Here is a 27,526-nt window from a genome sequence, read left to right on the forward strand (position 1 = left end):
TGGAGGTTGGTGTACAGGCTAGCATCAGGTCACATACAGCATGTGCACATGCCAGTCTGTATTGCTTATTTCTGAGGAAAGTGTTGCTGAGGTGGTTGACAGCCGACAGCCTACTGCAGGGAAATAAAACTGGAGTCACACAGGTCTGAAACTTATCTCCCCCCAAGGACTATTCACAGAGGTTGGAAGAGCGGGATACTGGATTAGGATTGTTGCCCAAACCAACATTAATCTATGCCACAGGTGCACAGCTTAAAGTACCCGAGCCAAAGCTTACCTAAAGATAGGGAAGCCTCAGGATCCTATTGAGGCTTTCCTTCCCTGCTCTGATGTCCCCCATCACTGAGCACGAACCCCCCCCCCCCCCCCCCATGCATGCGCGAGCTCACACGGATTCTGCACGGCACGCTTCAGGAAGAGGAGCTGCGCGGCTCTGATGTGGAGTGGGGCCGCGCTCAGTGACGGGACAACGGAATAGCGAGGGAAGCCTCAACAGGATCATAAGGCTTCTCTCTCTTAGGGGAAGTATCTGATTTAGATCCCAATCTTTGGCTCTGGATCACTTTAAAGCTGGCAAGCTGTATCTGGTCCGCCTTGCCATTTTATGTGGCCCACGAAAAGGAAATAGAGAGCACCAACCTATGCTGTACACCCATTCACAGCAAACTAGCTAGTTATACTGTAACTACCGGTAGTTATAGTGGGACACCCCAGTGCTTGTAATAGTAGTGTATGGTGTTTCCATGCAGACATTGACCATTGCCAATCTATGTACCGTATGTGCATGTCATTTTCTGCCTTGTGCATGTGTGTTCCAACCTTCCATTGTGATTGGTCATATACCCTGTTTGTGCTTTTTGTCAGCATGCACACAGCTTATGCTGGTGTATGTGCATGGTGTGCATGGATACATCACATTAGCTCCCTTGTGCGATTAGTATGATGCATCTGTCCCAGGAGAGGACATCAGGATGTGTGCTCCTAATCCCTAGATAGGTTTGATGCAATGAATGTTTGCATGTCTGCACTATGCATGTTACAGGCCAGAGTTAGGACACCTATGTTTACCTCGGTACTTCAGCGCAGTGTAGGTGACTAAGCAAGAGAATGCATTCCTTTGTGACTAAAGGTGCGTACACACGCACTACGGCCACCAACGACGGGTCCGTCAGACCCTCCCGCTGGGCGGACTTTCAGGCAATAGTAGTGCGTGTGTACACGCTGTCGGCGGACTGATAAGGCTGTTTCTGAACGTTCCGCTGAGCGGATCGCTGCCTCTTTCTCAAGGGGGATTTTCCTGATAATCTTGTATAAACGCTCCATTGCTGTGGCAACCGGGTCCATGTGTATCTTTGTGAACCGAGTAGTGCCACTTCCCCCCCCCTCCTCCCTTGCGTGATTGGCTGGTTGACTGTGACGACGGCGCTGCCTCCCCGTCCAGCCAGACTGTGTGGTGATTGGTCTGGATGATCTATGCAAGCGCTCTGAGTGAGTGAGATAGCCCACGCCCCCCTGACGAAGCCGGTGAAACTGTGATAGGGAGCCGCTCACACACATGGGACGCCACACCGCCCCACAACAGCATGACACGGACAAGCCTCTGAATCCATCTGCCATCTGAACTGGTGGCCGGCACTAGCCTTTTCCACCGTCTGGCTTTTGCAGCTGCTATCCGTGTCCCCAGCAGGCGCATCCACACACCCCGTGAAGTATTTCTATCCAGTAATACATCTGTGGACATAGCCCTCTGATTGATACAGCTACCGGGTGATCAGCCCCAGTGCTAAGATGAAGATCTGGGGCCATATGCAATTCATTTTTTCACCTAGGAGATAATTTTCATATTATCTTTATAACTTTTAAGCATTTTACAATTGAAGAAGTACCTAAAAGTTGGTGAAAAAGTACTATCAAAATAATTTTGAGTATTTTCTTGCTTGCTCGTGGTTGAAAGGGCATTTTATAACAAGGTGTGATAATCTCACCTAGGAGAAAAACAGGAGAAAAAGTGAATTGCATATGGGCCCTGGTGAGATAAGCAAGCGATTATGTGCCATCTACTTTAACGTGCTGTGAACTTTCATGCTTATATGCTGTACAGGGGGATCCTGTTGCTAGCCTTCCGCTAGATAGTCTGTGCTGCTTGGTTTGCTGTTCCCTGCCTGCCTCATAACTTTCTGCTGCTACCTGTGCTGCTTTATATGTTGTGCTGGGATTATAGGATTCTTAATATCCCACAGTATTGACACAACTATGAACTGTCAACCACCGAGTTGGACACTGTGATATAGGAACCGAGGAGCCTGTTAGCTACAACAACCGCTACTGCCCATTGTGGATCTACATGTCCCAATTAACCCTATCTAACGATTGATTGTGCGGTGCACCAGTGTTTGGTGTGTTTGCTGTATGTGTGGTGAAGTGGCCATCCCATGCGTTTTTATTGTAGTCTGTTTTTAAAATTGGAGTACTCAATAAATAAGTATCTTTGCATTTTCATAAATTTCGGCTTTTTGCGACATTTATTGTATACTTTTTCTGCATATGACACTTACTGTATGTTAGCCAATTCTGAACCACTTCAAATTAGTGTTATGAATGTTTGCATGTCTGCACTATGCATGTTACAGGGCCAGAGTTAGGACACCTACGTTTACCTGGGTACTTCTGTGCAGTGTAGGTGACTAAGCTAGAGAATGCATTCCTTTGTTAACTAAGTCCCCAGCTTTTAACTTAGCTGTAGGGATAAGAGTGGTGCCTGGATGAGTGAATCTGTTAATGCATTTGTTTGAACATTTACATGCGAGTGTGCAAAGGGGTCATGTTTTTTTTTTCATATATGACAGGGGACAGGTTCAAAGTTTGTGTGCATGTGCAGCGTGCGTTTACAAGCATGTCGTCTTTGCCCTTACTATCCATACCTCCGGAAGCTGAGATCTTTTTAAGCTGTTAGCTGTTTGGAGCTGCCAAGCCCATCAGCCACCTGCCTAGGCATCCTACAATACAAAACTGACTTACAGTTTACTGTGGGGACATCCAATGAATACAGAATACAGCACTGGTTGGCGCTCAGTTTCCTCCCTTTTTGCAGTATGTGACAGCCTGCTGCCTTCCCATGCCAGTTGTGTAGCATGATATGGGGAAGGTGTAGAGTTGTTGAATCGACACAAAGGAAAAGGGTGGGTCACAAAGGAGCAGTGTGAGCCTAAAGCCTTGTATGCTCAATACATGAAACTTGGCCGATGAGAATCTAGCGTGTGCACAGTAGCACCCGATGCCCTCCAACACCTCAGCCAGGAATGAGCCCCGGTGTATTGGCTTGGCTGATTGCTGGCTGAGAGCATTGTTCTCCCCACTGATTCTGGCTACCGCAGGACGTCACTCATGCCCCCCCCCCCCCCCCCCCCCCCCGCATAGCAACAGAACACATAGCAAGCCTACAGGTCAGCCTCTGCCCTGCAATGATGCTCGAGGGATCCCTGCTGGGCAAAATGCCTCATAAATGTACACGAGGCATAAGTGTCCTGGCGGGCCCAACCTCTCTGACTGGAATGTTGGGTCATATGACCCTCAAAGTAGAGGACCTTGGTAAATGAGTATGGCGGGGTTTTAGAGGGTAGAGGTACACTGATAGTTTAGGTGGGGTAAAAGGGGAGATCAAACAATTTTGGAACAGAGTTCTAAACAAAAACAAAAAAAAATCAGAAGATGCATTCAAGAAAAATAATTTTCAAAATGCTGTTGTACACTCAATGCCATTAACCTGATTTGTTTCACATGTTTACCGCTATTAAATGTTTTGAAATCAAGTATGTTTTTGTGAATATAGAGATTTAAGTACATTAAATAAAGCAAAGTGGAACTGAAAGGAAAGTTTCTGAGCATCTCTATTAGGCAGTAACAACATTCATCACATTACAGGACCAATCCAGAGGCTTGAAAGGCCAAAAGGGAATAGCTTCTTACTGACTTTTAAAGGGGGCTGTGGAGTGCCTGCAAAAACAAAAACTGACACTCACCTGGGGCTTCTATCAGCCCCTGTACTTATAATGTCCCGCGCTGTCCTCCGATCACCTATTCCCTGCTGCCGGCACTGGTCAATTATTCGTCTAACAAGACGAATAGTGCGCGCTCCTGCTCGCGTCTCCAGGAGCTTACTGCGCAGGCACAGTACAAAGTTTTCTTGTACTGCGCCTGCGCAGTAAGCTCCTGGAAGACGCAAGCGGGAGCGAGCACGTGCCGGCCGCAGTCGCGTTTGACGTGCACATAGATCGGGACTGGTGGTGGGGAAGGAGTGATAGGAGGAAGACGGCGTGGGACGTGACGGCTACAGGGGGCTGATAGAAGCCCCAGGTAAGGCTCCATTTACACTTAATCAGTTATTCTCAGTTATAACTGAAAGTACAACGGATTTTCAAAGTAATACCCATGTTATCCTATGGCACCTTTCACACTTAACGCGTTTTAACTGAAATCTTTTCCACAATGCATTGCTATGATGAAGGGAAAAAAAAACGCGTACCAACTGATTAAGTGTAAACGGGGCCTAAGTGTCAGTTTTTCTTTTGCCAGCACTCCACACAACCCTTTTAAAAACATTGCTAATTTGCATACTTTTCTGCTGAGTATATCTCTCTAACAAAAAAATCATTAAGTATTGTCTGTAAGAAACTGCTCATCTTTTACTTATTCAGCATTGGCTGGTTTTATTGCTGATGTTTACACGACGGTCACCTTAAAGCCGGTGGCACACCTTATACTAGCAGTGCAATGTCGCACCATAAAAATCAGCCTTGATATCTGCCACGGTGTGGCGACAGGGTCATATGCATAGCATTGCCCTCCAGTGCTGGGCAGGAAGACCGTCACTAGAATTCATGTTGCCCTGCGCATGCACACCACACTACACTGCACTGTATTCCCATCATACACACTTGCTGCATCGCTCATTGACTTGCATTGCAGCACAATCCGTGTGGTAGGCATGGATCATGTGGTAACGCGCTGCAGCCAGGATTGCTGCAATTTGGATACTTCTGGCGCATTGCTTGAGCTAGGCAATCCTCCATAGACTTGCATGGCCCTTGCGGCAGGGAAGCAGTGCGGAAGAGTAATGCACGGTGACACATGCGCAAGTGTGCAAAGGGCCTTAGGAAGATAAGGGGCCCATCAGCACTTACTTGTACAGCACCAGTGGGGTCTGGACCACATTCTGAGGGTTGCTGATGTCCACAACACACTGCTTTATTTTTGCTAATTTTTCTTCAGGCAGCACGGTGGCATAGTGGTTAGCGCTCTCACCTTGCAGCGCTGGGTCCCCGGTTTGAAACCCAGCCAGGTCAACATCTGCAAGTTTGTATGTACTCCCTGTGTCTGTGTGGGTTTCCTCCGAGCACTACAGTTTCCTCCCACATCCCAAAAACGTGCAAATGAGTTAATTGGCTTCCCCCTAAAAATCAGCCCTAGACTATGATACATGCACTATCCGATACATACATAGACATATGACTATGGTAGGGATTAGATTGTGAGCCCCTCTGAGGGACAGTTAGTGACAAGACAATATACCCTGTACAGCGCAGTGTAATATGTCGTCGCTATACAAATACTTAAATTAAATTAATTAATTTTAAAAATGGTAATGAAACCAGAGAAAATGTGAGATGTATTTTCTAAGAAATGTTTATTTATTGGGTTTGTAGAGGCTACTTACAGTCACTTATCAAACTTGAGTTTAAAAATACATTATTTTTTTCTTTAAAACATCTACATATTGCACAATGAAATCACAACCAACAATCACTTTATATCTACAGTAACACGTTCGCCTGCTGTCATGCCCGTCCTTCGTAAAATATCCGCTGAACCCTTACGTTACATTGCATGAGTTTAGTGAGCAGAAGAAAGATTCTGGATGGATAGAAGCCTTCCTTATCATCCTTTACTATTCATATTTCATTTTAAATACACTATAAATATATACACTCTTATATAAACCTAGAACACATTTATACAAATGGTAGAATCTATATTTTAACAAATATGTACATTTTTTCCCCCACTCTGGCGAATGCCCTGATTCTTTAGATGAGTCATCCGTCTTTACGCCTTCATGTGAAAACGCGCAGGGTGAAGCTGAGAAACGTCTCACCCTGCTCCTACAGAAGTCCCGGCGGTGTTAATTAGTATTCCCCCTCCAGGCCACCATGGACTCGGGAAAGATGTAATTACTCTTTCAGCTGCGCTATAGCCATAATTCGCATTACAGCCTGTGGCGCGCCCAAATTTCCCTTTGCCATTTTGCGCAGTTTCGTTCTTTACTTTACTTGTGTGTTTCAAATAAAATATATTATCAAGGAGCTGTACCCATTATATCCTGATATTTTGATCAAATGGCCTCTCTCCTGCTCCCCGACAGTAAATGATGATGATGATGATGATGATGATTGGGTGTTTATGTAGTGCAGGCATCTTTACAGCATGTTACAGGGTACACACTCATGTCACTGATGGCTGGATCACACTGCAAGATCTTTTTCAACACTAGTGATCTGAAAAGCTCTTGCTAATGCAATGCTATGGATGATTTTTATAAAATCACATTGCTCAAGTGTGATCACACCCATAGCATTACATTAGCAAGAGCTTTTAAATCACAAGCGCTTAGAAAAAGCTCTTGTAGTGCGCACCAGCCATGACTGAGTGTTCCATTTGATGTAGAGTGATTAGACATGCTGGTAAATGTTGATTAATCTTAAGGGCCTGTTCAGACTATGCGCGTTCCTAGCCGTTTTCAGGGAACGTGTCTGGGTACCAAAAACGCATAGAAACGGCTCCTAATGCTTTTGAATGGGCTAGTTCACATGTATGCGTATGAGACGCATACATTTCTTATCCGCATTGCTGCACGCAGTTCTGTGCGTCACGCATAGAAACGGACGCAATGAAAGTCTATGGACGCGTATCAAAAACGCGTACTATTGCGTTTTAAGCGTACGTTTTCCTCTGCGGTTCCCATAATTCTTTTTTTTCCCCTGGGTCACGTGTGTGTGCAAAATGCAATAGAAAACGCATTAGAACGCAAGAAAAACGCATGCGTTTTTCAACTTGCGTTTCTTTGATTTTATACGCGTTCTTCATACGCTGACAGTCTAAACAGGCCCTAAGGTGCCCATTAAAGGGAAGGTTCAAGCAAAATAAAAAAATGAGTTTCACTTACCTGGGGCTTCTACCAGCCTCATGCAGCCATCCTGTGCCCTCGTAGTCACTCACTGCTGCTCCAGTCCCCCGCTGGCAGCTTGCCGACCTTGTAGGTCGGCGGGCCGCATTGCGTACATTTTTACGCATTCCCGCTAGTGCAGGAATATTAACACATACATTTTTACGCGTTACTGATTCAATGCGTACATTTTTACGCATTGAACCAGTAATGTGTAAAAATGTATGTGTTAATGTTCCTGCACTAGCGGGAATGCGTAAAAATGTACGCAATGCGGCCCTGCCAGCGGGGGACTGGAGCAGCAGTGAGTGACTAGGAGGGCACAGGATGGCTGCATGGGGCTGGTAGAAGCCCCAGGTAAGTGAAACTCATTTTTTTTATTTTGCTTGTACCTTCCCTTAAACTGTACAATTTTTTCATCTGATGTGATCTTTTAAAGTGATTGAAACAACTGTAACTAACCAGAAGGCAATTATTAATTGTTTCCATTAACAGAACAGTTTAAGAAAGTTTTACATTCCAATTTTCAAAATGATATTTGTTCCTTTTCCGATTTATCAAAAAATCATATCACCACATTTTGCACCAAAACGATGCAGTTTTCTATACAATTCGGTCATAAAAAATCCATCAAAAGATCAAATCTGAAGGAAAAATTGTACCATTGAAGGGCACCTACACACCTGTCATACAATGACACAGGACATAATGGAATAATTTTAGATAGCTACAGAAAGAACAAAACATCGGGTAGAAGAGCCATCAAACACGTAAGTACATTGATATGTTGTTCCCATTACCAATTATGCCATCCATCATTTAGGCCTAGCTCTGAAGAGTCACGTGATGCATCCAACACAGAGGTGTCTATCTCAACTTGTACACATTCCTTACAATAACAATCTATTCAGAAGCAGATAGCCCAAGCTGGCCACCTTGTTAAGCAATAACACCTTATAAACACATAACATATAAATATACATAACAGTAACATCGTAAAAACAAATCCAGCATTGCACTAGTGGTCCAAATCCTAGACATTTGTTTCTGTCTCACTGCCACAGACCTGTAGTGTAGTCCTAGCAGTGACAACATCTATAGCAGCAGAGAAATAGGAGGGTATGTTCGTCCACACCTGCGTCCCTTTCATCGCAGAGTACCTGACGTCTTTGGTCCAAGCTTAACTGAACTCCTGAGTATATTTACAAACGTCCAAAAAAAAACCTTTTATATACATAGAATGCATTATTTCTATTGATTTAAACAACTCATCTAACCAATACCTGATTGATTTTCTAGTAAAATAACCTAAAAAGAAAAGGCATTTTTCTGATTTTTGTGCAGTATAATTTTAAGACTGCAGGTGGCAATGTTGTACCACTGCCGGAAGTAATATAGGATGATTCAAACTGCAAATACGGTATGACCAGTCAAACTGCAAATGGTAAGCTAAAGTCTTAGATAATTTGCAGCTATATATTAGTGCTGTGCTGTAAATGGAATGCAGCATCTCACCAATGTATGACAAGCTGAGGGTGCTCTAAAATTCATGATAATTGTTGCTTGTCAGCAAATTGCAGTATAATGTTACAGGAGAATGTAAAAATTGTCTTGAAAAATAATGAAAAGTTGTATTCTCTACAGACCGTACTCATCACAAGGACTTGATCACATGAGCACTGGCTTTGGCTTTCTGAAACCAGCAGTGCGGCATTAGCAAACACCTAGAAGCAAAATACTGTATTATAGTCTACAGAGCTGTCTCTATGGTCTTCAGAAACTATGCATATGTAACATGTTCTCATTAAACTAGCACTTATGTGATGTGATCCTAGTAATGGAGGTCAAACCTCATTTAAATAAAAGAAAAAAAAATGTGTTTGTTTTCATGCTTACAATTACACTCTAAGTAATAGCAACACAGACAAATTACATAGCCTGCATTGGTGTCAACAGTGTATGTGACCTCACACTGCTGCTTAAAGTGGAGACTGCGTATAGATATAACTCCATTTACTTTGAAAGACATTTACCATACCACTAGAGAGCATTTCCCAAACACTAAGCAAACTCTTGTTCTTCTATGGAACCCTGCAAACAATGATCTGAGTACAAATTTCCCCCAAACTCCCACCCCACTGCATGAGTAATTAGCTGCACAAGCCTGGGAGAAAGCTCCTGGCAGTCTCTCCAAGTAATGGCAAGGCTGTGATTGGCAGTTCTAGCTGAGACGTCATCACCCTTCTGAATCTGTATTTCCAGGGTGCTACCCACCCTACAACACAACTCCCAATAAATTTGATTTGCACACCAGAAGGCTTGCTGTTTTGGGACTTATTGAAAGCAAGTGCATGCAGTTAAGAACCTGAACCCTGACACGTTTCACAAACGCTTACAGGGACCCTATAGAGTAAGTTCTTGTTATGAAAGCACTTGCTTCATATAAGTCCCAAAACAGCAAGCCTTCAGGTGTGCAGATTGAATTTATTTGGACTTGTGTAACCACCTTCTTAGACAAACCCAAGTAAGGGCAGTGATGTGGCTGCATGCAGGCAAAGTACTCAGGCCTAGCCCATTGCACATGGTAAACAGTAACCCATAAAGATACTCCCACTCTTGCAGGAGGCTGGCAATGAATGTAAAATCTCCCAGATCATCCAAACTAATTTTTAACAAGTGGTTTCAATCAAATGGTTGAAAAATCAACTTACAGGGTGAGAAAGCTAATACTGGCCAGTACACTTTTAAATACATTTTTAAAAAATCTGTAAGCCATAGCCACCTTATGTTACATACTGTAAAGGTGGCCATACACTGGCCCGATTCGCGGCCGTTTCGACAGCAGATTCGATCCTGGGATCGAATCTGCTGCCAATCGTTCGCGCTAAACGCACCCGCCGATCCGATTTCCTCCCGAAATCGGATCGGTCCGTCAATCGCGCCGTGCGGGAAATTACCCTCGATCGCCCGCGGGTAGGGAGCGCGTCGCTAGCAGCGGCCGATCCGATCAGGTATACATTACCTGACGCTGGCTCCCGGGCGTCTTCTCAGCGCTGCACCGCTCTGTTCCGGCTGCATCCCGGCGCTTCCTGTGTCACTGCAGTGACCAGGAAGATCAAATAGAGGGCGCTCTATTTGAATTTCATGGTCACGGAGTGACACAGGAAGCGCCGGGATGGAGCAAGAACAGAGCGGTGCGGTGCAGCGCGGAGAAGACGCCCGGGAGCCAGCATCAGGTAATGTATACGAGGAGGGGGCACAGGCGGCAGGAGCAGCTCAACAGATTGTGATCGGTTTCAGGCTGAAATCGATTCACAATCTGTTTGCAGTAAAGGCAGCCATACGATCCCTCTCTGATCAGATTCGATCAGACAGGGATCTGTCAGCTGGTCGATCTAATGGCAAATCGACCAGTGTATGGCTACCTTAAGAGTAAGCCAGCCACTACCTGCACAAAAATAAAAGCCAGCACAGAACAGAGTATATTTACATCATACTATATAAACTGCTTATTTTCATATTGTCAGCCAGTGTCAATACATTTCTGAAAATGAGCTGACCAATCAGCTATGATTCATGAGGTAAAATCCCTCCTCCTTCACCCCTCAATGTTTCCAGTGGTTAATCCTCTGATCATGTGACCCTACAGCAGTTAGCAAGTTTTCCTCACAGCAGTCTATTGTTAGGTTTAATTTACAATGAAAGGAGTAATTTATAGCTCTTTTTTGGAGTTTTCTCCTTTCACTGCATATCGATATATGCAGTACTGTCGAGCCTTTACTTGGGCACAACTGATATTACTTCTACAATCGGCCAAATGCGCCACTATATTGCCTTCTACTGGTCAGGTTTGATTAAAGCAGCAATGTCAGTTCACAAGCACTGCAAACCCTACAGATATGTTCACTTTAGGCACTGTACATCCTAGTTGATGCAGCTGAATGACCATTCTCAGAGATGGACTAAGTTGTAATGGGGCGGGGCCTAGGCAAGGTAGTAAATTTGGGGCCCCTTTGTGGTGCTTCTGGTAAGCTGAAGTAAAGAGAGGTCACGGTGCCAGGTGGGCCCTTTGACACCCACTAGTCCACATGCACCTGCCTAGGTTGCCTGGTGGATGATCCTGCTCTGACCATTCTATACGCATTTTGCCATCCATCCATGTCCATCTGAACCTGAAAATCCAGCAGCTCTGAAAGGCAACAGCATAAAGGAGGGAGGGATATTAATGAAACACAATCAAACGTCATTCATCCAGCCTGGTTCCTGTACAAAAAGTGATGTATAGTTCTATTTCCACAGTACTTATAAAGGTCCAAAATCACCTTCCTAAAATAAGGCCGGTCTATCAGTTCAGGACAGGAAGGTGCTAATTCCTATGGATAAGGAATGCCTGTTCATTCATTACAGTAAATATCACAGCTGTGGCGGCTTCACAGGATTGTCACAGTAGTCTGAAGTAATTGTCCTCTCATTCCTCGCCCATCCACTGACACGTCAGTACATAGCGCTGTCGCAGGCCGGGGAGTCGTACGGTGAAAGGAACAGTCTGCTGGACTGCGGTTTGGACGCACTGGTGGCTGGGAGGCAGAGGGTGCTTGCTGCTTTTTGGCGGTTGTTTCTAAAACCCCAGCTGAGGAAAGAGGGCTTCTTTGTGGCCTTCTGTGTTTTGGGAATGTTGTCATCCATATTGAGACAGACCAATGAATAAGTCTTCTGCATGCCAGCTGAATAAGTGGCGCTTTTGTTGTGCTGTGTGAAGTCAGAAATAAAGTCTGTTAGTATTTATTGCCACAAAACACTGGTTCAAACAAAAGTCAAGGGCCCCGGAATCCGCCACAGACGGGGACTCCTAAACCACCATGCGATACCCAGAGGGAGATATAGTATTTATTGCAAAGACGTAAACCTCCCGTTTATGATACCTAGAGATACGGTGGTACTTACTATATTTATGTGGTGTATATTCTGGCTCATCAAAATGTTACATTGCTTTTATTTCAAGTCTTATATTTAATTTTATGAACAAATAAAAATCATGTTTATTATTACACATTTATATGGTTGTTAAAGGGCCACTATCCCAAAAAATTGCAAAATCTCAAAAAGATACATCTAAAATGTACTATAAATTACTTTGTTCCTGCAACACATCTAGCTTCCTGTCGTCTGCCGTTTTAGCTGGTGGGCGGGCTGATCAGAAGTGATCATGTGACTCCTGAAGTAAGAAGAACAACAAAAGGAAGACTACATTTCCCAGCACTACAGTACTTGTGGGGACAGTCGCAGTGACCAGGATGCAGCATAGAAATAATTTGGCCATTTGTTTCTTAAGTTGCACAGTTCACTGCCCACCTCATCCATAATCAGTTGTATGCAAGAGATGGGAGGGAGCTTGTCATTCCCTATACTAGCAAAGCCTGCTGAAGACTTGTAGTTCAAAGGAAGTGAAAAATCAAGACTACACTTTCAGAACAGGAAGCCGGCAAACTGCAAGGCTCTCTGGATAGCTGCAGGCAAACACAGCTATGCTCTATAATAAACCCAAGTGTCTATGTGTCCCATGTCCCTGTGTGTGTATTTTGTTGTGCTGCGCATGTGCAGGGAGGGACACAGAGACACTGAAGGGGAGGAAGCGGCGGGCGTGTGTGCGTGAGCACCTGAAAGAAATAATCATTACACTAAACATGTCTGCTCTGTCCTCTCTGCTCTAAAATATACGCAACAGCATAATAACCTTTAAAGAGACACTGAAGCGAAAAAAAATATATGATATAGTGAATTGGTTGTGTACTATGAATAATTACTAGAAGATTAGCAGCAAAGAAAATATTCTCATACTTTTATTTTCAGGTATATAGTGTTTTTTGTAACATTGCATCATTCTCTAATATGTGCAGATTACACAACACTCAGCATTCAAAATGAGTCTTTCAGAGCAGTCTGTGAACTAATGACCTCTCCCCTGGCAGAGAAAAAGTAAACAGTTCACTTACAGTTGAGATAATAAAAGTCAGATAACAGCCCTCTCCACGACTAAACTTAGTCGGAGAGCTTAATGGCTTGTTTGCATAGAGATAACAACTGGAGTTTCTCAACTCTTCCTGTACTGGAAACAATTAGACTGATGTATCTGATCTTAATGTTTTATTTCTTAGTTGTGCTACACATACAAATCATAATATCATCATTTTTTTTTTCGCTTCAGTGTCTCTTTAAGGAAAAACATTTCTTTGTTACAGCTGATACAAATCCTGCAATAAATCTGCAGTGTGTCTGCTTACTGCTTTCATGGAAGCAGACATATTGTTAGCATCCTGTGTTTACCAGTTAGCTGCTTTGCAGAGACAGTCAGCTGACACAGATGAGTGATCAAATTACAATTTGTGCTTAGTCCCAGCTGAAGGGGAATGAGAGACTAAACTAAATAGTTACAGGGTGCATTTCTCAATGTTTTCCTTCTGTCCTGTGCAAGAGTTCAGGTCCACTTTAATTTTAGCTTTAGTTTGGGGCTTAACTCACTACACGCTTGATTCCCAGTATGTTTAGTTTTCAATAGCATTCATTTGAAAGAAGAAAAAAAAAGGGGGGGAGATCTCCCATTTCTAGCCCTTTAACCGAGTTCTGATTTCAAAGTGGAAGTGAAATAGCGGCTATTGTTTATCTCTTTGCAGCAGCGCAGGTGGATGTAACAAGAGATGCCCACATACCAGGCTAGACGTCTGATCCTGGATGCTGATCACTTTCATCTCTCTTCCTTCCTCGCCGATGTCTTTCACCAGACTCATAACCTCATTTATCGAGCACCACTTGCAGTCTTTGTCTTCTACGGCCACAATATAATCTCCTTCCTTCACACCTGCTCTCTGCAACACAAACACATGGATGGTTAGCGGAAGCACAGGCCAGCCGGTTTGCACCTCTCTCTTATCACTGGAGGAGATATATAAAGGTCAGTTCCTCCAGAAGTGGCGGCTTCTTTTATCACAGGAGGACTCCAGCAGTGACAATTCTATTTCAAACGTATCTATATAAAATCTCCATTGGAAATGTTTGCTTTGGCATCTTGGCTCTGTATGATTTTGGCTCAGTGCCTTGCACTACACACTAATCTCCCAAATCAACAATAACCCCATAACCTTCCACAATGCTAAATACTGCTACCCTCAACATATTGCATGAGCACCCTATTTTTGAAGCAATGCTACCACCAGCCATAAATCTAATATACCCCATGGCTAAATACTACTAACTCCTGGCCCTAGCAATAACCCCTTGCTCTTAGTGCTGCATATTTACAAACCCCATGCACACGAAGCCTAGCCTAGTCCCCTTCCCTGTTGTTAAATACTTTGTCCCCCTCCAATCCTAAAATAACCCCCACTAACACCTGTCCTACAAAACCTAAAGCAAAACCCCTAACAGTAATCCTCACATCCACCAATTAAAATGTGAGGCCTGTAACTACCTGCAGTATTATTGAGAGTGAAGATTCAGTTTTAATTTCTGACACAGAAGTAAGAAAAAAAATGTATTTCTGCTAAACATGATGGACCATCAGGGCCATTTCTGGACACAGGCAATCCAGGCAAGGGATATTTGACCCTCTTAATCTGGATTTTTTTATTGACTCAAGTCAAGTCTGCCCAGCAAAGTTATGGCTGTATTTGGCGACCAGGAAGAATTAACAGCTGCATTTGGGGACCAGGAGTGGTTAATGACTGCGCTGTGTACAGTATTGCAGCCATTAACCCCTCCTGTCCCTTAAGTGCAGCCAATACCTCATCCAGGCCAACAAGTGCAGTAATCATTCACTCCCACTCCTGCAGCCCAGTAACTCCCCCCCCCCCCTGCCCCTTTCCTTGTTAAAAGTTGTGGTCAGGACTTTCAAACCTGTGTTTTCTTGGCATTTCCTTTATCAAGAATGTGTCACTTACCACAGGGTAAATTGCTGCAAATGGGAATGTCACTGTCAGTACACACATTACTTAGTGTGCTCAGTGCTGCTCATGACTCGTGTATGAATCGACCCCTATACTTTTATTAAATGAGTCAGACCTAAATTTCTAGACTTATACTCGAGTATATACAGTATGTCAGCAGCGTATCATAAGATCAGTTTATTATCAGTAGAGTGTATGGAGAAGCATGTGAACAACATTAAAGTGACACATGATGACATGATCACCACCAGCCACTCAGAGATTTACAAATACAAAAAGTTACCTGAGCTAAATGATCAACAGCTTTTCCAATAATTGTTCTGGAGAAGAATTTACATAGAATAAACTGATCATCTCTATTGATTGCGCATCATGGCTTCTAGTTCTAAAGGCGCGTACACACGCCGTATTTTTTCAAAAGACGGGTCCGTCCGACCCTCCCGCAGGGCGGTCGTTCTGTCGACAGCAGTTGCACGTGAGTACAAGTTTTTGACTGATCTGCACGACGTGTGTACGCGCCTTAAATCATTTGCCATAATTTCTATTATACGGAAACATGAAGATGCTCATATATAGTCATGTAAAAATATTACAGTAATTAGATTTCATTGATACAGCCTGAACATAGTTTCCCAATTCCCACAATCCCCTTTTCCTTGAAACATGGTATTGTTAATTCTCAGCCACATACCCACCCTGCAGAATGGAACATCTGATAATCTGTAATGGTTGTTACTTCTACATTCTTTCCCATAATCCCATGAAACAATGTCCATAATATAGCGTGAGGTAGTATGTCACAAAGCCCGTGTTGTCAGCCCTCCAATACAAGCATTCAGTAATGAAATCATTTAAATGTCTGTAAAAATGTATGACGTTTACTTACTGCTGCAGGACAGAGAGGATCCAGAGATGTGATCTGAACAGGGCAGTCGCCTTTTAATATAAAGCCCATGTCCCCCTCATCAAGCTTCACACTGACTTTTCTTGGGGCAGACCATCGCTGTTTTGCAGAAAATACAGACAGTGGTCCCTAAAAGATAAAAACACATTATGCAAGGGCAACTTTATTTTTCCTGCTTGAAATTATACCACACCATTGGAAAACATAAATAGATTATTTAAAGAGAACCTGAAGTGAGAGGGATACAGAGGCTGCCATCTTCATTTTCTAATAAACAACACCAGTTGCCGGACTCCTGTGCTGATGCTCTGCCTCTAATACTGTAAGTCACTGGCCCAGAATGAGCATGCAGATCAGATGCTGTGACTCCATTAGCTGCATGCTTGTTGCAGGTGTCTGAACAACTAAAGCCTTAAATACTTACCACCAGACGGAGGAAGATGGACCCAGCGACGTCTCCCTGATTATGTACGTTCCACAATTCATCTTCCAGCCGGCAGGTACACACGATGGCACACAATGGGCGTGAACAGGAAGTCAAGTGATTGAGGTACTTTATGCTGAGTTGTCAAGGATCTTAGAGATCAGATCTAATCTGCCGTGAGGGTCACTGTCGCTGCGCTTCACTAAATGCCGTTTGCTTGATTGCATGCCTGTACCCACATCGCAAGATTGCAGAAACAATCACAAAATTCACCGGTTGTCAGAAAAATCATCAGCAAAATTGCGTAGTGGGTATAGGCCTAAAGCAGGCAGCCGGCAATGATTACAAAGGAATGAAGATAACAACCTCTAAATTCCTCTCACTTTAAAGGGAAGGTTCAGGGAGGGTGGAGAAAAAATAAAAATCAATTTCCACTTACCTGGGGCTTCCTCCAGCCCGTGGCAGGCAGGAGGTGCCCTCGCCGCCGCTCCGCAGGCTCCCGGTGGTCTCCGGTGGCCGACCCGACCTGGCCAGGCCGGCTGCCAGGTCGGGCTCTTCTGCGCACCAAGTCCTGGCACTTCTGCGTCCCACGCCGGCGCTCTGACGTCATCGGACGTCCGCCGGGCTGTACTGCGCATGCGCAGTAGTTCTGCGCATGCGCAGTACAGCCCGGCGGACGTCCGATGACGTCAGAGCGCCGGCGTGGGACGCAGAAGTGCCAGGACTTGGAGCGCAGAAGAGCCCGACCTGGCAGCCGGCCTGGCCAGGTCGGGTCGGCCACCGGAGACCACCGGGAGCCTGCGGAGCGGCGGCGAGGGCACCTCCTGCCTGCCACGGGCTGGAGGAAGCCCCAGGTAAGTGGAAATTGATTTTTATTTTTTCTCCACGCTCCCTGAACCTTCCCTTTAAAGATAAACTCCTACCAAGAATTTAACTTTATCCCAATCAGTAGCTGATACCCCCTTTTTACATGAGAAATCTATTCCTTTTCTCAAACAGACCATCAGGGGGCGCTGTATGACTGATATTGTGGTGAAACCCCTCCCACAAGAAGCTCTGAGTACCCTGGTACTCCTGGCAGTTTCCTGTCTGTGAACCTTGTTGCATTGTGGGTAATAGCTGTTTACAGCTCTTTCCAACTGCCAAAAAAAGAAAGCAGAAGCTACATCACCTGCCCACAGTAAAAATGTCACCATGTGATAAATGTCAGAATATGAATCAGGGATTTAAAATATTTTACAATGGGCAAACACTGACTAAATCATTTATACATAATTATTGTAAAAATGAAGCACTTTTTTATTACATTATTTTCACTAAAGTTCCTTTTTAAGTTCTCCAAGTAAAAACACAAGGATCGTAAGCAGCACCTGGGTTGGAAATAGTCTTCAGGAAAAGCCTCTAAATTAAAAGACAGAGTAATGCCTATGCTACAGAAACCTTTCTGTATTTTAATATTATCAAAATGACATTTCCGTTTCAGTCAGCAGCTGCTATAGCTTTCAAGTACTGGTAAACAGACACTAATCGAGATTGTTTGAATCCATGGCAACTGTGTAGGTTCAGTAAACAGGACTCCTTAGAATTTCAATCTCTGTTTGTGTCACTGGTTCGTGATTTACCCAGAAGTCTGCACAAACCAGGAAATAAAGTTTCAGGCTTCATAGTTTACAGCAATGACCAATTGGGAGACCTCTGCCCCCACTTGACCATCTGTATAACACAAGACTGCGAACCAGGGCACTGAGGATTGCAAGTGACCTCTCTCACCCAGGCCACTGTTTTTTCACCCCACTTCCACTGGGTCGGAGACTTCGGGCCATCCCCACCAAGACCACCAGACACAAGAACTCTTTCTTCCCAATGGCCGTTAGCCTCCTGAACTCCCTTAACATTCTACCATCCTCTATCAGCGCCCTACCACCTGCATAGGAGCGGCTGTCCTCAGCAGTGTGCATATCTAATTGTTGATTGTATATTCGTGTATGCCTATATTTGAGTATGAGATATTACCGTCATTCTAATGTTTTTTCCTGCCTTTCTTCTATGTACCACTCCATTGTGCCAAACCCAATTCCGGACCTGACCCAGTCATGCTTGGTGAAATAAAATTGATTCTGATTCTGAATTCATAACACAGCAGGATGACTGTAGATTCTTGGCCTACTGATTTAGTTCCTATGTTGGGTCTTACTAAGGTGTTGCTTGGTGTTTTGTGTGTAGAAATAGTGGTACTCCAATGGGGAGCACTAGCTTTGTTTGAGTTTAGCTGTTTTTCAACTAAGGCTTTTTGTAGCTCTTCCACTTCCTCCACTAAGAGTCCTGTATCAAGCACAACAAGCAGAATACTTCCTTTAGTATTACCTTTGCTTGCCACGCTTACAATGTTTACTACCACATTCGTTGGAGGTGCTATACAATTAAAAGAAGAAATAAAAGTAGCAATAATACAGATGCCCTACGTACCAGGCGATGAAATATGTCGATCACTTTCACTCTGGAGAGTGGTGGGGGGATCAATTCTGCCTTATACTCTGACTTACCTATGGGTAGAAGAGAAAAATATCATTGTCATGCATGTCTCAGAACAAGCTCTCAACCTATTAAACACAGGCAGATGCGGTTTCCTACAAAGCACACCAGAGCGGGGTACAACCCAACTAGATTTTAGTTTACAGTTATCGGGAGGTTCTAACCCAGAGAACTCCACCAATATTTACCTATAGGGATCTTATACTTTGGCAAGTATTGCACCCAAGAAGGGATGTCAAGACATCTCCTCACATGCGCTCCATTTCCCATATCGATTGAGAGGTAGGAAGGGAAGACCCTGTCTATGTCCCCTTGTGGGGACACAACTAGAGGGTGGTACAGTGGCTACAACAATTGTACTTCCCTTGTTTAAGCAGAGGGCAGAAAGTTATTGGACTTTTTTTTTCTCGCTTCTCCCTCCAAGAAGTCTCTGCAGAAGTTGAGCTTCTGTGATGAAGACCCTGAGGAGCATGCCAAAAGTGCCTGACTGATGTCCCCCCGGAATGTATTATTTGGTGCTTTTTTGGGGGGGGAGGAGAGAGAGACCAGGGTTGTTTTGAACAAAGAGAGGTAAGCACCAGGGAGCTGATCGGGTTAAGACCCTGGCTATCTGCTCTAAGTTGACTAAAGATAACGTGAGTCTCTGCCTATCTGTCCGTTTTCCATATGCATTTGGTAACCAACTGAACTTTATTTTTCATCCAAACTATCTTAAGGTGAAAATATTAAACAAGTTTAAAATTATAGTTTGCTTGCTGCATTTAGAGCTAAATGCACTATTTATGATGAAAACAGACAATTCCCGTACATCCCACCAGCCTCCTACGTCCATTAAATCTTTGATTCCCCCAAAATGCATCTGTAACCTGCACTCACTGATAAGATCAGGTGCCACTAATAAACTCAAGAAGTCATCCTCCTTCTGATGCTGGGTGAATTTCAGCAGCGCCCTCTTGTGGAAAGCTGTGAGGATCTCCTGCAAGACGTCAATCTGTTTTAGCTGGTTGCATAGATTGGACAGTCTCAGAGCCTCCTCATGACACACAAGTGCTTTGGAGAGATGTGCTTTCCCTGCAGGTGGAACAGGAAAACAAAGATAAGGAACAACGCAACAAATGTAATGTACACAAACTGCAGCAAGACCGAACGGCACTTATTTTTCAGAGACTGCCAGCCTCAAATTGTCATTTTAGTTAAGTGGTTTTTATTATTGTAACAGAAAGTTCTGGAATGCAAGGTATGTCCTGTGTGATTGGGTGTGGTCAGGGCACTATCAGCACTACCACAGGGTGGAATCGCTCCAACATTCAGTTTATGGAACTCTATAAACTGGCTGTTAACCGTATCATAGCAAATAAGAGATATACAAGCAATGTGTTAGTATGTTCACTTCAGCCATCCTGTAACAAACAGGGAAGTTTCTGGTGGGAGTATAGAAGCTTTCATCTTTATTTATTTATTTATTTTTAAAGTCAAGTAGATCATTGTAGCTACATACTCTGATCAGCCAAAATAATAACGCACCTGCAACACCTAATATTCTGTTGCCCCCCCCCCCTTACTTTCAAAACAGCTCCGGCCCATACAGGCCTCCCAGCGAATGTTTGATCCCCCTAAAAGTTCCTTTGCCTTCTCTCGGTGCCCTTCACTGCTTTGGGGCCCATCTCCCAAGGGTCATAAAACAAGTGTGGCCATCATGATCTTAACACCCATAACAAGTGTAGCCACAAAACCACCTGTATAATCAGTCCCCAGTATCGGAGGAAGGGAAGGTTAGTAGTCGGAGCCCTCCACAGCTCTGAACCCCCCCCCCCCCCCCCTGCAATCGCTGCTCCCCTCTAGTTACCCCCTTTAAATCCACAAGACCTCCAGGACATGTTCCTCCAGTTTAGCGGTTGGGCCTCCATGCTTCAGACTTCACCACAAATGCTTTCACAGACTGACTTCTGAATAATTTGGCAGTTGAAGAAAAGGTGGTTTTTCAGACCAGGACATGGCAGTATGCGCCAATATACAGCCTGTGTGGTGGTGGTGGACAGGGGTCAGCATGGACAGTGTGACTGGTCTGCAGCTATGCTGCTCCTATACACAGCTAACTGTGGTGTCCTGTGTGTTCTGACACCTTCCCCTCATTCTCAACATTACATTTTTACCTGCAACAGTAGCTCCTTAGTGGAACTAATTGTTTTTGCTCTACACACTCTACAGACCATTTTATGGAGTGCAGTTACCTAGCTGTGTCCGCTGCTGTTTGTCTTTCAGTATCTTCATGGCCGTTAACCCTTCTGGAATGCGGTCATACAGCTGGGACAAAGCCTTCTCCTGCTTGTCTTCATCATCATGAGGACCCACTGCAACAGAGGACCACCATTTTAGCAATCTCACGAGTCATATAATAATCTTTATTTATCGCTTTAATAGAACAATAGAACAGAGGTGTTCAACAGTGCTTTGCCAAGTTCACAAGCCATTCTAATTGGCTCCAGTACTTATAGAAGTTCACAGTCAAAAATAGTCATATAGAGAGTGTGTGTGTGTGTGTGTGTGTGTGTGTGTGTGTGTGTGTGTGTGTGTGTGTGTGTGTGTGTGTGTTTTTCTTTACACAATATATAAAATTACACATTGTGATAGACATTACATTAAGAGCTCCTCCAAGGGACAGTTTTGTTACAGATCTATAGACTTAGGAAGCACTGTGGAATTTGTCAGCACTATATAAATACAAATTACAGTAATATTAAAAAATGCTCTTCTGAATGCACCCAGAAGGTTACAATGCAAAACATTCTTGGCTACCTGGCAATCAAGAACACCGTGTCAGAGGAAACAGAACATTGGCAGAGGGAGGAAATGCATCACCTTGTTTCTAAACAAAGCTGTACAGATTCTCTCTTTAGAGAATGACTTGGTGCCTCAGTGATAACGTTAAGACCACCAGCCACATTTCCACTCATTAAAGCGGAATATAACCCTGCATTTCAACTTTGCTCTAAAACATTATTTACAGTATATTATATGCAACCAGCATTTTTTTTTTACTAGACCAGCATTGGAAGGGTTACACACAGCTTTAAAAGTCCTTTAGATTTCTGCAGACGCATCCGAAGCTGACATAGATACATTTTGTTTACATAAATGTATCTAAGTTTTGAATGTGACTCATCTCTCTGACCGAGGAGCTGGAGAACAGCCAAAGAGTGTGTAACATTTATAACTTGTTACATTCTATTTAGTTAAAATGTATCTATCTGAACTTCTGCATATCTCTCCACGGAACTTTAAACCTCTGTGTTTAACCCTTCCAATGCTGGTCTAGTAAAAAAAAAATGCTGGTTGCATATAATATGCTGTAAATAATGTTTTAGAGCAAAGTTGAAATGCTGGGTTATATTCCGTTTTAAGCTGGCCACACACATATTGATTTGGCTGTTTGATTCCCGGCATATTAGAGTCTATTGCACGACATACCCCAGATACATTTTAAGATAAAATCAATCGGAAGGATCTATCGGACAGACCAGCTAATTTTCTTTAATCAGGAGGGCAGGAGCGGTGGCCGATCAATGGGCCATAGTGTTGCACTGCATTGAGCATTACAACACTGCAGTTCAACTGATTCTCAATAGATTTCCTACTCAAATCTCCTGAAAATTGATGTGCTGTGTGTGGAATGAATCAATCCCTCTATGATCTCTCTGACCAGAATGAAAGCGGGGATGGATGGATCATTTTGCTGCATCAGGGAGGTGTCTGTCTTGGTTTCCTGCAGGCACTCAGGTTACCGCCCACATCCCAAAACTACACATGAGTTAATTGGCTTCCCCTAAATTGGCCCAAAATGTCAATAGACATATGGCTGTGGTAGGGATTAGATTGTGAGCTGTCAGTGCTACATAAATGCTAAATAATAATAATACTGATGTGTATGGGCATACCCACTAATGATACAATCTTTTCAAATCTATGTAGTAGAAGCGTAAACTTAGTGAATATACTTTGCATGGATATTTCACGTAGTCCCTCATATTCAATAGAATTGGCAAGACTGTATAAAAAGATTGTATCATTAGTGGGCACCTGCAGTCTCCCAAGGTGCCCACTAATCAGATGGCCACTCGTTCCCAAGGATCCACCTGATGTTTTGGATCAGGTGGGATGAGCCAAAAGACCTGCACCCTTGTTGGGGGTAGAAGACCATTGGAGGTACAAGCATGCCAGTTAACACTGCAGGGATCCATGGCACTATATGTTTCTGTACTTACGTTGATGATCGATGAGCACCATTGCCACGAAATAGTGAGCCAGAGCTTTGTAATGTTCAGCCTTGATTTGCACCATCACAGACCAGGAATAGGGGAGGTTCTCCTTGATTTGGGCCTGGCTCATGGCATTGTACACTTGCAAGTGAACTTCACTGACCTGGAATGAAAACAAGGAGTTCAAAACCAGCCTAGTCATGTGGCCCATCTAGTCATTTGGCAATTGGCATGCATGTGTACTGAATTAGAGATATATAGCTTGCTTTGGCTGGAACAGGTTGAGCTACCTCACATAAATACTGGCGTCAATCAAGTGTTCTTTTGAAGTGTGGGCTTACCCATATTTTAAATTAACATAATGGGTACTTTGAACTCCTTACCAGTTTATTATGCCCATTCTAATACACTGTTTTGCCTGAGGGTCATGCACTGTAAGAGAGTGCAGGCTCCTCCCCCATGATGGGTAAGAGGGCTAACCAATCAAAGGGTGAGAACATGGAAAGTAAGCAGCTGCAGGAAGAAGGGTCCAGGAAGTTCACCAAAACATGTACAAACATTTCAAGTTTCTGCTTAGAAATCAAATATCATGAACCAGTAAGTGGGTCCTACTAACACCAGCTTCCAATTAAAAAAGTTTTATATTATTATTCCACATTAGCACTGAGTTAATCCAGCTCTTCCCAGAGCTTCAGTCATAGCAAGGAGTCAGACATAAGTAATGACTCAGTAGAAAAAACAAATAGGATGACTTCCGAATGTACACCTACAACAGGCGGGTGCTGCTTCCTACGAGTTATCAAAACATCACGTCATTCATAAGCCTACAGATCCATAACATCTGCAGCTCTCTTACTGCTATTAAAAGGGAACTCCGTGAACAGTCATTGATTTTGCACCGAATTAGAAATATGTTTGCAAATGACACGCCTTTCATATTTTTGCCGTACAAAAATTATTAGCTACAAAATGTTTTAAATGATCGGTGTCATACTGTGAAAAACTCACCTACTTTTTTACTTCTCCATATACAATGGAATGGCAGTATTAAAATGATAACTTTCAAAGATTCTTTTTTTTTTTACGTTTTTGCTCGCATCCAATCCAGTTAAATGAAACTTCATTGAGTAAACCAATAGTTTAGCCTTTCATTTTCTTAGCGGATGATAGTAAATATGCATAAATTAGCCCATTTTGATGTTGAATTGCACATTTTTGTAATATATACTATATATTTGAAGACCCAGGCTGGATTAATGCATTAGTTCCATTTTCTTTTGAGACAATATTGCGGGTTTGCTGAGCAAACAGCTGTCTAAACTCCTCCCCATCTCATCATGGGAGGAGTCAGCAGCCAGTCTCTCCGCATGAGCTCAGAGCTTACCCCTACCACCTCCTCCCTCCTCTGAGAGTTTTGCAAAACAGTACTAAAACTGAGCCAAGACATCTCTGTGTTCCTGCTTACTGTGTAAGAAAAACCTCACTGGGCAAGGTGTGAGAAGGGTTAAATGCAAGGACAAGCTGTAGCCACAATGCTGGCCACAAAGTTACGGTAATCTCTTTTAGAACTGAGAGGAGGTAAGTGCAGTCAAGGGATCTGCTCTATGCTGGGGAAGGAACTCACACTTCTGCAGGCAATAAGGAGCTAAAAGGACAGAGGTAGGAGAGCCTGTTATTTTATTTTGATTTACTGCATAAAGTAAAGAACTGCAGAGCACAAATGTGTGCATTGCTAATTAATGCAAATTTACTATGATATGCACTAAAAATGAAAGGCTGCACTAGGACTTTCAATGCATCTTTTATTAATGTTAAAGTGGATCCGAAATGAACTTTTACTCATTGCATAATTGTGTTCCTTTCCTATTGTTTATAGGGCATTCCTCAAGCCAAATACTTTTTTGTTTTTGTTTTAATACTCTAATTCCCTATAAACTAAACAAGCCCTGCCCACAGTTTTCAGAGAGCCTTGGCAGTAGCAAGGGCTCATGGGAGCTCAGTCTGGGCAGGAGGAGGGTGAGGTGTTACTAGCCATTGATTTCAGAGGCAGAGGGGAGGAGGGGGGAGGGGGGGGATTAGTTTTTTTTTTCCCAGTCTGAGTGCTGAAATCACTGTAATGTTTACAAACAACATGGCTGCTGTCATTGTATCACAGGAAGAAATAATCATATTCTATTAAAGCTGTATGCAGACAGATTTGCTGTTTAAACCATGTAAACTGTACATAAGATATATAGACAAGTTACTTGTTATAGTTAGTTTTTCATCTCGGATCCGCTTTAATTTATCCAGCAGATTTTTTTAATTTTTAAGTTAAAACTTACAGGTATGAGATAAGATTCCAGTAGATTTTATACTATCTCACTCAAACAAGACATACCCTTTCTCCCAGCCAGCAAAGCAGACTAGGACTCTGTAATTTGCACAGCTAGGCACTCACTCTAGTCATATCAGCATTGTTGGGCTGTGTAATTAGAAATTCCAGCATACTTTGCAAAGCTGGATATTATAGATACCTTTGCTGCTTCTTGTGCCACTTTCACCAATGTGCAGAATTCATTCTGGACGCCAGACAGGATCATATGCTCGAAGTGACACTCTTGTGCTTCAGCCAGAAGCATCTTAATGAGGGCACTCAGTATGGCCGGGCTCATGTCATAGCTGGGGATGTGGGTAAACGTTTCCTTCAGGTAGCTGAAAACACCTGGAAGAGAGGGACAACTGATGGTCATACACTTGTCAAATCTATGCAGTTCATTTTTTAAGATTCTTTTCAATTGGTATGAAGGCAAGATTAGCAACAACGGAACCTGTCTGGAGAAAAATATGGCATCTACCATTGCTTAAATGGTTACACTACCTTACTACAAGCAATTGTATTTACCATATATCATGATTATACATTCATTTTGAAACTCAATGCCATTTAATTTTATCTTTGAAAATTCATTTGCAGCTGATATGACTTTACGAACCTTAATGGAAAACCATGGCAACAGTATATGGCTTGGTACCCACAATTCTCCTCTGTCTCATAGGTTCATAAGTCTGTACAAAGCAGGAAGTAAAATTGATTACATCCCTTTACAGCCTGACTAGGTTTACTGCAATGACATACTCATTCCACGGGATGGAGAAGTCTTATTACATTCGCAGAGCCAGTCTCTGTGTGCATGTCTATTTGGAGAAATCACTCCCATCTCTGTAACATCTGAGAGCTATACAAAGCAACTTCCGCAGTGAAGCATGCAGAGCTCCAGACCAGTGCTCTGCATGCTTCCAGAGTCATCACAATTATGTCCGTTACAGCCTGTTAAAGTAATTGACATCATATGAACAATAAAGGAAGGAGCGACCACTAAACTTCAGCGGACATAGCATGAGCCTGGGGACCAGAGTATCTCACTTAGGCTGTATAGTAGAAACAGTCCAGGAAGGGGTCGGCATCGCGTAATAATACGTTCTTTTGTTTCATAATCAGAGATCAGAGCTCTAGACTAATCCTGACAGATATAAATCATACAGAAGCTACCAAACACTACTAGATGTATGATGATCATTTTTGTAAACACATGAAACTCAATCCACACAGGGTCGGCTCTAGACTTTTTTGCTGCCTGAGGCAATCTTGTGAGGATGCCCTCCCCCCAATCCCCCCCCCCCCCATTTGGAATGATCGCACAGCACCCGACAATTTACTTTCTCCACCCTCCTCACTCACTGTCAGGCTCCTCACACAGCACAACAAGCTGCTTTTCCCCACTGATGATCTCTTCACCTCAATCTGCTCTTACTTCTCTTCCTACTCTGACTGCATGCTGCTAGTGTAAACACAGTGCAAACATGCTGCCCCTGTAATCTCTGCGCCTGATGCAAGTGTTTCACCTTGCTTCATGAGAGAACTGGCCCTGCCGAGACATTGATCATTTTTCCACCTGACACCAGTAGATATTCTGATCCGGTATCTCTGGAAATGCCACCACTGCTAGTTTGCAGTAAAAAGTAGCAGGCACTACTTGTAAAGCTCCCGATGAAGATGTTCCTTGCAGTCATCCTTCCAACTTTACAGCCGAACACTTTCGACTATGAGAAGTGGGGCCGCAGGTAGTTCAGTTATTACAGCCACACAGTGCAAACATGAGGCTGTTCCAAGATCTTCACTACAACCAGTCAGACTAGTTACTGAGACTCACAGGCCCGAAACAGTCATCTGTGATTTTACTTCTATCAGCAGAGCACCTCATCTGGGAT

At 43.5% G+C, this 27,526-nt stretch overlaps 1 protein-coding gene across 1 annotated transcript in view; it reads right to left on the reverse strand.

Annotated features, from left to right (window-relative positions):
• Nucleotides 1–10,472: 10,472 nt before the first annotated feature.
• Nucleotides 10,473–27,526, reverse strand: part of RHPN2 (rhophilin Rho GTPase binding protein 2) — a 111,130-nt gene continuing 94,076 nt past the window's right edge. Inside the window, exons 8-15 of the mRNA XM_068261050.1 lie at nucleotides 25,792–25,979; nucleotides 23,282–23,438; nucleotides 21,251–21,370; nucleotides 19,896–20,090; nucleotides 18,954–19,030; nucleotides 16,046–16,192; nucleotides 13,927–14,082; nucleotides 10,473–11,968 (exon numbers count right to left, since the gene is read on the reverse strand). Coding sequence (XP_068117151.1) covers nucleotides 11,714–11,968; nucleotides 13,927–14,082; nucleotides 16,046–16,192; nucleotides 18,954–19,030; nucleotides 19,896–20,090; nucleotides 21,251–21,370; nucleotides 23,282–23,438; nucleotides 25,792–25,979 — 1,295 coding nt within the window. The 3' untranslated portion in view covers nucleotides 10,473–11,713. The remainder of the gene's footprint in view (nucleotides 11,969–13,926; nucleotides 14,083–16,045; nucleotides 16,193–18,953; nucleotides 19,031–19,895; nucleotides 20,091–21,250; nucleotides 21,371–23,281; nucleotides 23,439–25,791; nucleotides 25,980–27,526) is intronic.

The sequence above is a fragment of the Hyperolius riggenbachi genome, chromosome 11 (genome assembly GCF_040937935.1).
Source record: "Hyperolius riggenbachi isolate aHypRig1 chromosome 11, aHypRig1.pri, whole genome shotgun sequence".
In the NCBI taxonomy this organism is placed as follows: Eukaryota; Metazoa; Chordata; class Amphibia; order Anura; family Hyperoliidae; genus Hyperolius; species Hyperolius riggenbachi.